Here is a 16,025-nt window from a genome sequence, read left to right on the forward strand (position 1 = left end):
CATCAGACGAAGGGACAATCAATTGCTAACTTAGCATGTGCATACTTACAAAGTAATTTGACTCATGAAAGGGAACTTAAACTCTACTATTGAGGTCAACTAAAGCTATCATTAACGTAAAGAGAGAAACAAGAGATCAATGTAGTGAAACAAATTCTATACACTCATTGTTAAAACCTTATTTCAGAACAGTCTTCCATTGCATTCTTGGTTTGCTGCTACTGATAGATACACTGAAATTCGCTCTTCACTACCATGAACACCGTAAATTATAAAACTTCAGTTACTGAAGCAAGGGAAAGGGTAGTAGCCCTGTTATACATTCTCGTGACACTGAAAAGTTCAAGTGTGTAAGAGAACTGAATTTCTTTGAACAAACAAAGCCTCATTAATTTCTGGAGCCAATTCTTATTGTTGTATAGGCAATATTTAAAAGGCGTTGTCAAGGAAGAACATCCTAAAATTAGATCTGACAGCTTTGTTTTCATTGTAGGAATGGCCACACTCCTAGCAGCCTATTCTGTTTGAAAAGAAAGTGTGTTAACTAAATGTAAAGGGGCTCACAGTGGATTTCTGCAGAGGAGAAAAAAAAATTACCTTCCATATATTCATTTCACAAATTGTATTTCTTGTATAAACCTGCCTCCACATGAGAGGTGTTTATCATTTGGGGCTGAGAAGAGAAAAAGGTCACTGATCCTAGCATCCCACCCTAGAAATCCATTATCCCTTTCTCTGCCTCCAATCTGTTTACCATACCCATTTTTTCACTGTCCATCATTTCTCCCTATGTTCTCATTTCTCACCTTCCCTTAAACTTTAAAGTGGGCCTCAGCCCCAGTTTCCTCATTAAACTTATATTTGCTGGCAAGATATGAACTCTATAATTCCAGTTCTGAATCTTCTCTGAGCCTTCATGGAAGCAAATGAGCTGGATGTAACAGGGAGAAAAAAACACACAGGGATGTAGACTAATCTTATCTTAAATACACGATTGCAAGTGGTTGCTCAGCACTCCTGCGAATTCTGCCACCATTTTCTTAGCCATGCTCCTTCTCTCTGAAGTAACTGTTTCACACCTTCTCCTTAAATCTCCACTCCCTCTCTCCCTTCCTCACTAGCTGTAAATAGTCTCATTTATTTCACTGAGAAAATAAAATGAACCAGAGGGGAACTAGCACCAAGTTTTCACCTATCTACTTGCAAACAATCCCAAACATTCTGTCTACCTTCCTGTTACCATGGATGAGCCATCCCTGTTCCTAGATCAATCGATCTATCCATCTCTGCCCTTAAGCAGTCCCTTAACTTTCATGTGTTCAAGGGACTGAAGATATCTCGATCTCTCTCTCTCTTTCTCTCTCTCTTTCTTCCTCCCCTCCCCCCCAACCCTGCATTGTTTTATTACTCTCTACACAATCTTTCCCATCAACACTCCCATTGGAATTCTCTGATAATATCTCCCACATTTAACTAACCCCTTTACCCTTGATTTCCCATTATCTATCATCTTACTCTACGGTTTCTTTAATATATAATTCTTCAAAGAATTAGATGTACATGTGACCCATACCTCTTCACCTCTAGTTTTCTTTTATACCCATAACTGTGAGAATTTTTGTCCTGACACCTCATTGAGAATGTTTTTGCCAAGACTACCAAAGATCTCCACAATGAGAAAACCAATGGTCGACATTCAGTCCATGTTAGATGACCTCTCAGCAATATTGACATTCTTAAAAAGCAGTCTTCCCTTGACTTCTAGGATACCATAGGACAACTGGCTCTTCCTCAGTCTCCTCTACCATCTTCTCTTCCCAATCTCTTAATGAGAGCTTAGCCTTTTATTCTCTTGTCATTTATACTAATTTTAACTCTCTAGAAGATCTCACCTGGTCCTAGAATTTTAAATATATCCATACATTGATGACTCCCAAGTCTGGATCTTCGGCCCTGATGTCTCATCCATCCAGCCATCTATGTATTTTTTTGTTTTTTTTTTAATATTAATTTTTTTATTTTTTATTTTTTACATCATCATCTATGTATTTGTAAGGTCACTTGAATTTCTAATAGACATCTCATAGTTCATAAATCCAAAAAGACCTTTTTATATTTGTGAACTTTTTTCCCATTTCAAAAAAAATGGTACAGATTAACAATCCTCTATGCACAACTCTAAAATCCAGCCATTTTCATTTAGCAGTAAAACCTGACCTGAACTAAAAAAGAAGCCATTTATTGACCTTATTTAAGTGACTACTTACATGTTTTGTTGTATAAATATTCATGGGGGTGAGTGGGATTACCCCAGACCCTGCTGGGAATATTGAGCAATTTTTGGAATGGGCACGTCATGATCTTTTTTAAAACTTGAGAAGTTATAAATTTAGATCATGTTTGGGGACTGTAGACCTAGTTGTTTAGGATCACACACACACCAAAACAAATCATTATACCTCATTCTTTTCATCATTATACTCCTACATGCAATTAATCGGTGAGTCCTATCAGTTCTAATTTGAAATATGTCTTAAATCTCAAAACATCTTATCATTTCCCTAATTACTAAGGCTGCCAAAGCTATCAAATCACCTGGACAACTGCCACAGCCTCCTACACATCTTCCTATTCTCAGTCTTGCACTTTTCTGCCTCTCCTGCTTAACCCTTACACTGTTAGTTTCCACAAAACGACCAGAGAAGCCTTTTTTTTTTTTAAGTTTAAAGTATACAGAGTGTTGGTTTGATATATTTATAAATTGCAAGATCATTACTACCACCAAAATAGCTATCATTTCTTCTTTTACGGTAAAAACATTTAGGCTCTTGATAATATTAAAAAATATGATACAGCAGTATTTACTACAACACCATGCTTTACATTAAATCCTCAAAATGCTAATCTTATAACTGGAAATTTATACCCGTTGACTTTTATCGCTCCACTTCTCTCAACCCCTGTCCAGAGAAGTCTTAAAACAAGTTACTTCCACTCTGCTGCTTCAAAGCTCCAAAGGCTTTACACCAGACTGGAATAAAAACTTAATTTCTTGCCATGACCTCTTGGGTTTTAGATGATATCACCTCTCTGCTTTTCTCTCCACACTCAATACTTCCAATTTTTTCCTTCCCCACTGTGTTCCAGTCCTCCTGATCTTGTTACTTTTCCTCAAACACGTCACATGCACCCTGCCTCAGGAGCTGAATTCTTGCTTTCCTCTCTATGGGATGCCATTTCTTTAGACCTTGGTGTAGTTCACTTCCTACCCCATTAAGGTCATGCTTCACAAGCTGTTGAAAGCCCTTCTCTGACCGCGCTTTTTTAAAATATATATTCTTGAACCTCCCAAGCACTTTGTCACCTTGTCCAGTTCACGTTTACTAACATTACATGACATATTTATTTGTTAGATTGTTTATCATCAGTCTTACCATCCAAGTGTAAATTTCTTGAAGGTAGAGTCATGACTGTGCTGTCAATCATCATATCCCTGGGGCCTAGAATAAGTCCCAGCTCTGTATGTGCTCAGTGACTAAACAAACTATACTAATGAATTTATTGAATGGGTTCAATTAAATCATATTAGCCCCACTTTCCAAAGTCCTCAATATTTTTATAAATGTCAGCAGAAATAGATAAACTTAAGCTACAACTTTCTTTTCTTCTGAATGACTATAATTCTTAAGATAGTTCTGTAAGTAACTGAGGTTGCCACAGTTTCACTCACACTGTGTAAATTTTATACCCATAAGACATCTACTTAAAACGATCTGAATTTATCAAGGAGGTAACATTTTTAATTCCCTATTGCTGAACTCAAACACATTCTCTTTTAGGAAACAAAATTACTCGGCAACATGATTTTAATTTAAAGATGTTCTAAAATAATTTAAGTTATTTCTTGTTTTCCAAGGTGTTTAAGCACCTTGTTTCAGGTGCTTAAACTATAGGTAGATTAATCAACTTGTCTAGCTATAGAAATTTGATATTATAATTTACTATAGAAATAGAAATAAAAGATATTAAGAACAAATGTAAAGATGAAATAATTTTTGCATTGTATTTGATTATTTTGTATTTAGAAAACTGAAACAAATTACAGTAAGAAGTAAAAAACCCTCATGTAAAATAAAGGGTTAGTGCACATGATAAAATAATTTGGATTCTAATCCCAGTAATATTTTAATCCTATAAATTGTATATTAATGTTTTGGTTATGAATTTCTTTTTGGAAGCACATGTGATCGCCTTAATATACAACTCCACTTATGGGTTTTCCCTTTCAAAGAGGTATTCTTTGATACACACTTTACAAATATTTATTCCTGATTAAAAATGATTTACATGACAGGATGAAGAACAAAAATATTAAATGAGAGTTTGAAAATTAGAGTTTTAGTTTAAGCATTGACACATATCTTGGACTTGAATTTCTGGTAAAAACAAAACACAAGAATGTTAAACTTGCTCATATTACAAAATTTCAACATTACCTTGTTATATATGCTTCTTTTTTGAGGATCTATGCAAAAAGATTAGTTAGTCCTCAACTCAGAAGTGCACAAAGAACAGTAGCCTGTTCTTCCTATTTTAATATTAAAATATTTACCCTGATCATGTCCACATTCAGTCAATTTATCTCCTGTTGGATTCGTTCAAGTTTGGAAACATCAGTAAGCAATTAACTCTCAAAGGATACACAGCAGTCTTCACTCACCAAGAACTCCCTGGGCTACAAGGCCACATGAGGCCAGAACATCCTTTAATCACTCATAGATTTTCTCATTATAATCCTAATTTTCAGATATGTAGTAAAACAGAAAATTTGAGTTTTCCTAGGATAATACTGATGTAGAACTTGGGAAATTAAAATCTCAGAGTAGGAATTTCAGTTACTGAGTCAATGTTTGAATCTCCTTCTGTCTCCTACCCACCATATAATTATGTAGAGACAGCCTATACCTCATTCTTACATATGGCAGAGGAATGGGCAAAAACAAACAGACTGGCCTACACATCATAGTTGTGCCCCAAAAATAATTTACAATACCAGCTGCCATTTTAGATACTTATTTTGCACCAACACAGGGCTTGAGCACTTTGAATGCATTATTTTAATCACCTCACATCAATTCTTTAAGATACTTAGTTGCATATTACAAAGCTTGTTTTTTTCTTTGCTTTTTATTTGTTTATGTCTGTGATAAATCACATTCCCATAATCTCTCCTAGTCAGGTTTTGACACCTCATTCTCTTCCTTTCCCCAGAAGCAACTCAAATGTCTTCCATAAAGATTTCTTGACCTTTGAGCCTACATTAATACTATCGCTGCTAAACAAGTATAGCTTTACTAGCTAAACCATTAAATGTCAAATTGCTGCATATTACCTAATTACTGGTTTTGTTATACTGACATATTTTTTAAGTTCCTCATAAAAAGTGCTGTGCTAGGTACTGAGGACACAGTAAAAAGCAGGTGAATTCTACCTTCTTCCTCTTGTTACCTCAAGAGAAGGAAGGATTACATAGAAGGCAGAACAATTAAATGGACAATAGCAATAATAAAACAGGAAGTACAATTACAGAACCTACAAGGGTACTCTGAACCTAATCTAGTCTCAGATAATCAAGGTTTTGTTGTGGTTGTTTTCTTTGACTCTTAGTGATATTCTGATTAGGCTCCCACTTCCCACCTGGTTTTTAGAAATTCAGCTTTAATATTGTTATAGTCTCCCAAAGAGACTTGTTTGTCTCCACTCTATAAAACTTTTTCCACTCAATTTATCTTTTTTTAAAGATTTGTTTATTTATTTATGTGTAGAAGAACCAGGGTGTAGGCCAGAGATGGGGGGTGGTGGTGAGAGGATTCACCAGAGACAGAGTGGGGAGCAGAACAGGCAGATTAAGTGAAATACACTGCTAAGGGGAGCAGTGGGTGAGACAGGAGAGGTCTGCTGCACCGTACATGGGTCAGCTCCCTGGCCCTGGAGATTAAACTCAGGTCTCAGAAGTGATAGAGTCCCGCCCTCACTCAATTTAAATTCAGAATCTTTTCTCCACAAATTCCTTTTCCTATTTTCTGAGAGAAGACTTTGCCAGGCACTTTTTTTCTTTATCAAGTAAGCCTTCTGGTTTATGGAAGTTAAAGCCAGAGGTATCAACTAAGATTTTATTTTAATTCACAGGAAAACTGATGGAGATTAGTAATGGCAGAACTTATAGTAGTATTTATCATTTTTGAATAGATAGTCACTTTATATAAACCACAATTATGAAGAAAAAGCAGTATGCCATTCCAAAATTACTTGTAAAGTATCTCTTTTATACACTTAGACAAATTTCTTAAGTGACAAAAGAGAAGGGGAAGGGAAAAAAGGATTTGATCAGATTACTTTCATAAGAACTCTCTACGTGGTAAGAAAAAAATGTGGCAAAAGAAAATAAAAACAGTAATAATGAAAAGTTGGAAATTTGTACAGAACTGAAAATTAAGTTGACCAAAAATATCATGACATCATTTTATGATTCTTGCTTATCCATTGTCTGTTTATAAAATATAGGAAACCAAATAAACATCAATCTCACAGATAAGACATTCTCAATGAACTTCTTAAAAGTCAGGCAGCCTTCCTAACAGTCCAATCAATGTAGCTAAGTAAAACATACCTGAAATCAGCTCTTAACTGCTACACTATTCACATATGACTTAACTTGTTTCTACCATTTAGTCCCCCTATGACTTGGTTACCTCTCTCCTTTTTCTTCTATCATTTATTCCTTTGACGCAATCAAAAATTAGCAAATGTTTCAGAGCTTATGGGTGTAAAAACTGAGGTCACTGTTTTCTTACCCTCTCCTGCATCTGCAAAGATCATCTTATACTTGAGTGATTTATAGAATAAAAGAATTATGTAGGTGGAGAGGAAATAAGTAAAAAATCACTTTCTCCCTTTTCATTGTGGTTACAAAGAAGAGACCTAGAAGAGTGGGAACTGGGCCTTCCCATGCCCTGCATGACCTGTTGTCAGGGCAACAGGATGTGCGGGGAGCCCTGGCCTTCCCAGTGCCTGTTGCCAGGGTAACAGGATATGAACCATCTTCTCTTATGCAACTAAGCAGTTCTCCTGCCTTAATCTATGTTTTTCTTCTATTTGGTGGGAAATTACATTTGCTCACAGAAATCTAAGGCAACACAACTTCATTACACAGGCCATGGAGGAAGTTTGTATTGGAAGAAATATTGTAAGTAGGTGTGTGCATTTGATATTTTTGCTAGTGGAACTAATGTGGAGGAAAATTTTGTTGGGCTGACTTTCTGTAAAAAGGGACTTTAATTTTTACTTGCATGGATTCTAAAAGATATGCCAATCTTTGATTGGGGCAAAGAAATAAGTGAAAGTAGACAGTAAAAGGGAGAGGGGAGTGGTAGTATGAAAAACACTATGATAGCCATGTAAGAACTAATGCTTATTTGAAACAATTGGTGTTTTTTGTATATATGCAACAAACCACCTAACTTCATAGCCAAAAACAATAAACACTAATTTCTTCATGAGTATGACTAAGAAATCTGGATAGTCCAGGTCAACCTCACTCACATGTCTGGTGGCCGATGGTCTGACTGGTATAGAGGGGCTTTAGTGGGTAGGGTTTATAACTGTTCCACATGCTTATCTTCTATTAGGTTTGACCAGATTTCAACTCATGCTGGTGTGGTTTCAAAGAGCAGTAAATAAGTAAATTTTAATGCATAGGCTTTTCCAAGTATTTTCTTGGATCTCACCGGCTAAGATCCTTATTAGTAAAAGCAAGTTGTATGGACAAGCCCAAGTCCATATGGGATTGTTTACCTAAGAATGAATGTATGAAGTGATAAACAAACTGGACCACACAATAGAAAACAATAGCATGGAGGAATTTCTGGAAAATAGAGGGTTCATTGGAAAATTTTCATTATTAAAGCAGAAATTTTTAATCAAGAGGTTCACACACAGAGACATTTTTAAATTGGAACCAGTGTGAGGTACTGGTGATTTTAAGCTCCAAAAGATAGGAAGGATCTCCTTAACCCATCTAACAATCATCTCCAAATGCAGTCTAAGATAAGATGAGAAAAAATACTGTGTGTCTATTCAGCAATTTTTATTCTCTATGGGGAATAATCTCCATTTAGATGATTTTTCTGAAACAAGCAAAAGGTGAAAAGTTTCTGCTCACTCTATTTCATAAAAGAAGCTTATTGTATGCTTAAAATCCTTTATGACAAGTGATGAGGCATCATAGCAAGAATAAAATATCTAGCTTTCATTATTAGAATTCTTGGCTTTATTCTCACTGGTAAATAAAAATCTTCAGGGATATACACCCAGATGTTTCCACTACACAGGGTTTTCTTTCTCTGCTATTCTGGATATCAAAGGACAAGTAAATTAGAATAATTGAAGGTCTAAGGGTCCAAGATCTGAACGGGCAACAAAGTTTAGGAAAAGTCAAATGTCCTTGCAAGTATTAGCTAGGATCTTTGTTCAAATGAACTAATTAAAAGGGTTAATGGCAGTGCATGTACTAAAGCAGGTGAGAAAAAGAAATGAGGCATTTCTAACATTCAAAACCCATGCTAAGTGATAACTCCCTTTGGTTTTCAGCTTTGAGTATGCAGAACAAGGCAAACAGATGGCAGAATTGTGGAAAAATTCAAGTCAAGAGGAAAGCTTTTAACTCATGAAATGTCAAGTTTTATAGTAAGCCTTAAGTGTTAAATGGAAGTATCTAAGTCAGGATTAAAAGGACTTTGATAGTAGTATGGGTTTAGAAATCTGGCCTCCCTTACTAATTGGAAATGATAAAGTCATTTAATGTCTTTGAGGCTCAGTTTTATCATCAGAAAAACTAGGGATTACTGTGCTGAACCAAATAGATAAAAAGAAAAATAATTTAAAAATTATATAGTACAAAGAATTATAAATTATGATTGCTACTGATTCATTTATGAAGTGATTTTAAATAGTTTAAGCTAATTAAAAGTGAGATTGAGGCCCAAGTTCTTATCTTGCTCCAAAAGCAGTTTACTTTGAACGAAGTCTTATGAAGTTCAGGTTTAAGTGGATCAGTCAGCACTATGTTGCTTTTCCAGTAAGAAATCTATTTTAATTTTCTTCTAAGTTATTAAGGACCTGATTTATATAATTTATGAAACCCCATGATCTTCTGATTATACAAAATTTAAGGCTTAATTTTAAGAATTAATTAATTAATTTTAGAATTTAAGGCTGACCTATTTTCTTGTCCTACTGACACTGGTGCTTAGAGATTTTACTTCTTTTTTAATGACTCATATAAACTTACTTGAATAACTATAAATCAAAATTTTGCCTACCAAAAGTTATCTGAATTGAGCACTTTCTGAACTTAATGAAAATTTGTTTTTAACTATTCTATAAATATAAAATAAAATGATTGTAACAGAGGCATCTTCATAAAAGGGGGAAGCATCATGTTTCCCATCTCCATTTATATATAGCTGCTTTGGAATAAGCGGGTAGAACTGAGCAGCCAGGTTAAGGTATATTTCTCAGCCGGCAGCTGAGCTCAGGGGGAGATATGTGGAAAAGGTAGCGAAACGGGAAGAAGAAAGGCACTAGCTTCTTGGCTTTGCACTTACATAAGAGACATGTGGAAGAGAGACATATAGAGATACTTGGAAGAGACACCTGGGAAGGCTGACAATGGCAGATTTTGTCTTGATTTGTACTTTGATTATGCTCCTTTCATCCCAGGCTTGCCTGTCTGCTTTTACCCCTTTTTTATGGTTCCCCACAAGAAGGTGCCCTAGACTTGTGGGAAGCTTTTGGGCTTCAGTACCCGACTTTGGGCCAACCCTATTTGGCTGGATATTTACACATAAGGGGATGGCTAACATTGGGGTTTTATTCTGCATATTCTTTCTTCTTCTCTTCTCTCTCTATATGCACACTAATCCTACAAAAGTTCTTCCATATTAAGTATGCTTTGACTTGGTGTGCATGGATGGCTAGACTCCTTTAGAGCATTCAAGTTAGGCAGTACCCCTTGGTAGCGTGCCCACATAATCTCTTTAAACAATTTCAAGAAACTGTAAAGGACAAACCAAAAGTCTCAGAATGTTTCATATACACTTTAATAAACTATTATCATTTACATATCCTTTAACAATAGGCATTCATGTCCAATACTTGTTCAGACCAAGCAGTAAAATACTATGATCTCATGAGTCTTTAACACTATCAACTATTTAATGATGTTAATGAGTGATTCTTTTCATAGCAAAAGGATTACAGCACAGTCCTTTGCATGGGAATCAGATTTCCTCAAATATTTGCATTTGATTATCTCATTGAAATATGTTAGAGTACAAACTAAGATCTAATAATATAATGGGAATTTGGCATTTTCTAAAACAAATAGAGCAAACAAAGGACAATGGGACATAGCAATAATCACTTGGATTTCAACTCCACTCTGAATCAGATCGGCACTGGGATAAGGAAAAAGATTTCAAACTTGAATGAATCAGAAATCAACTAGCCCTGTGTCATGCATGATTATAGAGAACTGAAATCTATTCTAAGGCCACCACAAAATGCATAACTAAAGATGTTGAAGCCATCAAGGCATTATTTTTCTATCAGTGAAACTCTCAAGGTCAGTGTACTTCTCTTTCTCAGTGTTTTCTCCCTATACAACTTTTCCTCCTGCCACAGAGAAATGTAAATCCTTGAGTATAAGTGTTTTGGTGATTTTGTAGTTAGAACCACTATAAGATTCAGTATTTTAATAATAATCACTGATTGATTATTGTATAATCTATTATGTGCCAAGTACTGTGCTTGGAGCTGGGATCCAAAAGCAAACAAAATAAATGTGACCCTTGTCCTTGGTAGCTTGTGATCTAACAAGAAGGTAAATATTGTTATGAAAAGGGAAGTTCAGATTATTTAGTGAGCCAAACAGAAGAAACCTAAAGGGAAGGTCAAGAAGAACTTCCTTTGCAAGTGAAGTTTAAGAAGAGATCCTTGAACATTTAACAGAGTCTCTATTAGCATTTTGACTGGGACAGTTCTTCCTGAAAAGGGTATGTGCCCAGTTCTTTTTTTTTTAAGATTTAATTATGCATATAAGAGTTGGGGTACAGGCCAGAGATGTAGGAATGAGAGGATTCACCAGAGACAGAGCGGGGAACAGAACAGGCAGACTGACCAAAGTACACTGCTGAGGGGAGCAGCAGGCAAGTGAGGAGAAGTCTGCTGCACCATGTAGGTAACTCCCTGGCCAGCCAGGGATCGAACTCGTGCTGCAGAGGCTGCGGATTGCTTCATACTGAGGTGCTCAACCCCTTGCGCCACCAGGGAGGCCCCTGTGCCCAGTTCTAGAGGACATTTATTATGCTTGAATCCTGTTGCTACCACCAGTGAATACAGAGATAGCCTCAAGCACTGCACCAATCAGAAACATCCCTATATAGACCTAAATACCCCATGGGAAGCAAGAGCAACCCTGACTGAGAGAGGAGAAAAACAAGTGGCTCGCTCAGGAACAGAGAATAAAATAAGCAAAGACAGAGGTAGGGTAAGCAGAATTTCTTTTGAATAACCATGAGGGCCACAGAAGAAGAGGCCCAAGTGGAAGCACCGAAAGTCAAGGAGATGTGGGCAGACTCTGAAAGATGCTGAACTTTGAAAGGAAGACACCAGAAGTTTTCAAAGACTTGACGAAGGAAAGTAAAATGATCAGATTTGCTAACCAATAATGCTGCCTCATCCTGACGTATGATTCCAGTTTGGCAATAGGATACTAATAACCCCTGTCATTTTACCCTTTTTTGCCAATTTTTATTCTAAATATGTATATTCATTACATCTTGGTGATAAGAGTTTGGTCTACTTCATCTGAGAACTGTACAACACACTACCCTTTTTTCAGTAATAGTCAGCTAATAGTCCTACATTCATAAAAACTAAAGGAACTGGAAGTACTATAGAGTGTCAATGAGGCTCACATTTTTGTCAGAAGTTTATGCTTTTGAACATTTCATACTTTCCTCTCATTTGTTGAACAAGGGAGTAACAGGTGTTTTGGGTTTTTTTTTTTTTTTTTAGTTTTTTGCTATATTGCCCTTTGACATTCACTGGAATTTCTACTTTATCAGTTTGCTGGAAATACTGTCCCCTTTTAGATGGAATTTTCAGAACAGTGGCACTGATTGGTAATAGCAGCATCTATTTTTTAAAATATTTTTTATTGCTTTCAAATTGACAGTTATGGAGCTCTTTTTACATTTAAAGAAAAAAAGAGCAGTACCATGACACAAAAAGAGACTATTTCTAAAATGAAAAAAAAAAAAAACTATGCAAAAATGAAAACAAATATAAAGCTTCAAATCAGCTTACCTCATGGAAATCAATAAACTTAACAATCTTTACAAAGACCTAAAAAATTTTTCAATGTGAGTACCAAGTAATATAGGTCCCAAAATCACAAGAAATTTCTGAGCCAGAAATTTCATCAGGTGTTGCGTAGTAAAAGAAACAGGAAGTGTTTCCATATCCCAAACAATTGATAACTATGACAAGAATATGATTCTTCTTAAACATAGGTTATGAAGGACATGATGTCATAGTCATTTGCTAATATTTCTAACATCATAGATGATGAGTCATACTGCAGAATTTAATTTATCATGCTGACTAAAAAATTAATGGTAGAAGATGGATTGAAGAAAGCTAAAGAAAGTCGTAACTATAAAAAGAAAACTAGTGGAATAAACCAACTATACATCAGAAAATGGAAAAGATTCCAATTTGTTCCCACAAAGGAATAAGAGATTCTTGATACATGACTTTACATGGTGTCTCAATTTAACATTTTATAAAAAAGATTTAATAGGAGTTCAAAGGAAGAAACCAGCAAAATAGTAGAGAAGAACTGATATATTCATTTAGCTAACCAATATTTTTGCATGTTATGAAACTTTAAATTATTTCTATAAACCCAAAAAATGCATTCTAAAATGTAATATGATAATGTCTACAAAATATTTTCTGTACATATCTGCCTGTAGTGTGTCATGTTCTCTATATTTCAGGTATATTTTGAATAAGCCTTATTATACTTTTAATTTTTGTCCCAATTTTAAATTGATCTCATATTGTAAGCTCACTTAAAAACAGATTATTCTGTTGAAATGTATCAATTTACAATAAAAGATTTAAAAAATCACTTTCTGAACTTTGAATCTATTTCATCAAATTAAGAAAATTACTGCAAAATTATTTGATAGCTTTCATGAGAAGCATGACTCTAATTGTCAATACTTAAAAGTGGAAATCTATATTAGTAATTTTGATAAGCTTGACTTCTGTTTGAGTCAATATTACAGTTTAAATAGGCAAGACAATTTCAGCAGTGGAATAGTCTCTCATATCACTGCTCTCAATGCAGACTACACAAAAGGCCGTAATTAAACAATTTGGTTGTCATTAGTCATGCAGATTTTAGATTTAAAGCTGCTTTGTTTTGACTATTCTGAACCTAGACTACTGGAAAAGTCTTAAGTCAAAGTATAAGTTAAAGTAATAATATCAAAATGCAAATTCTTTCTTTCTTTGAGGCAAAAGCGGTCAGTCATTTCAGTGTACTAATAATGACTTAAAAAAAAAAAAAAAGAAAACTAGCTTTCAGTAACTTTTCCCTAGTGGTTATTCAGTGATGTATTGGACACAACTCAAAATTTACTTAGTATATCCAAATGTTATTATCTCTTACATCAATGTTGAATACCAAGTCATGAAATTCTACTGTTGAATGATTCCATCACTCTGTCCTGAAATAAAATGACAGACTAATCTTTGAGATCAACTGATAAAGTGAAAATCAGGTAAATTTGTCCCAAAATGTTAGGTAATCACACTTTCCAAATTTCTTAATAGTATATGAATAGTCTATTACCATACAACCTCATACATTCTAGTAACTACAGAAAAATAGAACGATTACAAACAAAACAAAAACATCTTGTCCTGCTACAAGGAAGAAAGCCTAAAATAGGTTGTAATTTTAGATAAAATCTTTCCTGTACAGATGTTCATCGACTCATTAGATTAGAACACAAATCATCCAATGACTGCCAATGTTTAAGTTTCACCTATGCAAATTAATTTCGTAAGCTGCTATTTGCTTTTATAGGCTTATTTGTTTCTCTAAGAACTACATCACCAAAAAAACTAAAAAGTCTAAATCCTGGATGGATCTTAGGATATATTTCTCTAATATGTCATTGAATGAAATATATTCATTCAAATAATGTAAAGATGACTTTATTTTTAAGTTATTCTGTTAAATATTCTTTAGTCTAGTAAAGTGATCTTATACTTAAACCCATATATTACTTCAAGTGTAAAAAAATAGAGTACATTAAATACATTGACATTAATAAATATGCTCAAATAGAATTTTTCCTCTAAAATCTGATATAATTTTTCTTTTAAAAAATAATAGATATCAAAACAGCAATACTGAATTTACTCAGAAGTTACATTTTCTAAAAGTGTGCAAACAGCATTAGAAATATGAATCCTAGAAAGTCTATATTTCACATAGCATAGGATTCCTCCAGCCATTATCATAGGAAAACAAAAATATTGCATTTGAGTTCTGTAAATATGCTTAGCAACTGCAAGGACTGTAAATATTCATATTTCACACCAAATGTTAAGTCTGATATTTAAATTATGACATAATTAAAATGAAGCACATAAATATAATGTGCTAGAGCACTAAGTAGGAATTAGTAGCATACAGAGAAATAAAGCTTAAATGTTTAAATAATAAAGTGAATAGCATTGCAATTAAAGTTCGACTCAGGTACTTAACATTTCAGGCTTGATATAAGCACATCTCTTGAACCATCTTACTAAATAAAGGTCTATTTATAAAGTGAGTTATTCTGTACTCTCAGAAGTGAATTGTTTAAAGCTAAACTCTGCAATGTTTGTTGTGTCGCTAGTATTTTTACCACATATTTTTTCTTAAAGAAATATTAATTAAAGCATAAGGAATTAACACAATGGAACATAATTATTTATTATCATGCTAATCCTGTTCTTGTTTTTTAATCTAATCACAGATAAATAATTCCCAGTAGTAATTTCTCTATTTACCTTAGGGAAATTTTATTTCTGCAAGTATCCTGGCAGGCAGTTTTCCTAATTACTTCTCTGACTATCGAAAGCAACACATAAAGAATGTATGAAAGGAGCCATGTAGTATAGCAGTTAATTCTTAAAGAGTTACTTTACATAAAATATACAGGTGCAAAAACAACAATCCATTCACTAAGCAAGTTGTTAGCTGAGACTGAAATGTGTTATTGCTTAAGAGAAAATCCTAAAGAAAAGACTAGTTTAGAAAGTCAGACAATGCCAACAATTAGTAATAAAATAACCATATTTGGGGGAGGGGGAAGAAAATCGTATAACCGAGCAAAAAGCTTACTTACATTCCTTTCAGGCGTTGCCACATTTTTTCAGTCTGTTCTCCTATGAGATACTTAAAAGTGGTGGTTTCCAGTTCTTGGATTTCTGTAGCAGTAGACCCCATGATGATACTCCTAGGACAACACAGTCATTTTCAGTAGCTAGAACAAGCATTCCTCAGTCTACTATAAAGCTCAGTTTACAGTTGCATCTCTTATCTATCAAAACATTGCAGATTTACAAAGCTGAGGGCAGCCTCTGCCAAAATTGCTATTGACTTTGACAGGCATATCCACTGCTCACCACATCACCCGCTCAAGCAGACATCAGTATAAACAGATCTCTGACCTCACGGGAACAATCCGCACATGTGAGCCCGCTACTGTTCTACTGACCGACTGAGCGCTCCGGCTCTCCCCAGAAGCAGCTCATTTGTTACTCTTCCGTGCACTGAAGCACATCAGAATTCCTACAGTTTATGAGATCTATTATGCACAAGAGAAATGTGAATG

At 34.7% G+C, this 16,025-nt stretch overlaps 1 protein-coding gene across 1 annotated transcript in view; it reads right to left on the bottom strand.

Annotated features, from left to right (window-relative positions):
* PDE1A (phosphodiesterase 1A) overlaps window positions 1–15,640 on the bottom strand; it is a gene marked incomplete at both ends in the record, with an annotated part of 270,162 nt that extends 254,522 nt beyond the window's left edge. Inside the window, one exon of the mRNA XM_084245856.1 lies at window positions 15,537–15,640. Coding sequence (XP_084101982.1) covers window positions 15,537–15,637 — 101 coding nt within the window. The remainder of the gene's footprint in view (window positions 1–15,536) is intronic.
* Window positions 15,641–16,025: the final 385 nt, after the last annotated feature.

This window comes from Talpa europaea (assembly GCF_964194135.1).
Source record: "Talpa europaea genome assembly, chromosome: 1".
In the NCBI taxonomy this organism is placed as follows: domain Eukaryota; kingdom Metazoa; phylum Chordata; class Mammalia; order Eulipotyphla; family Talpidae; genus Talpa; species Talpa europaea.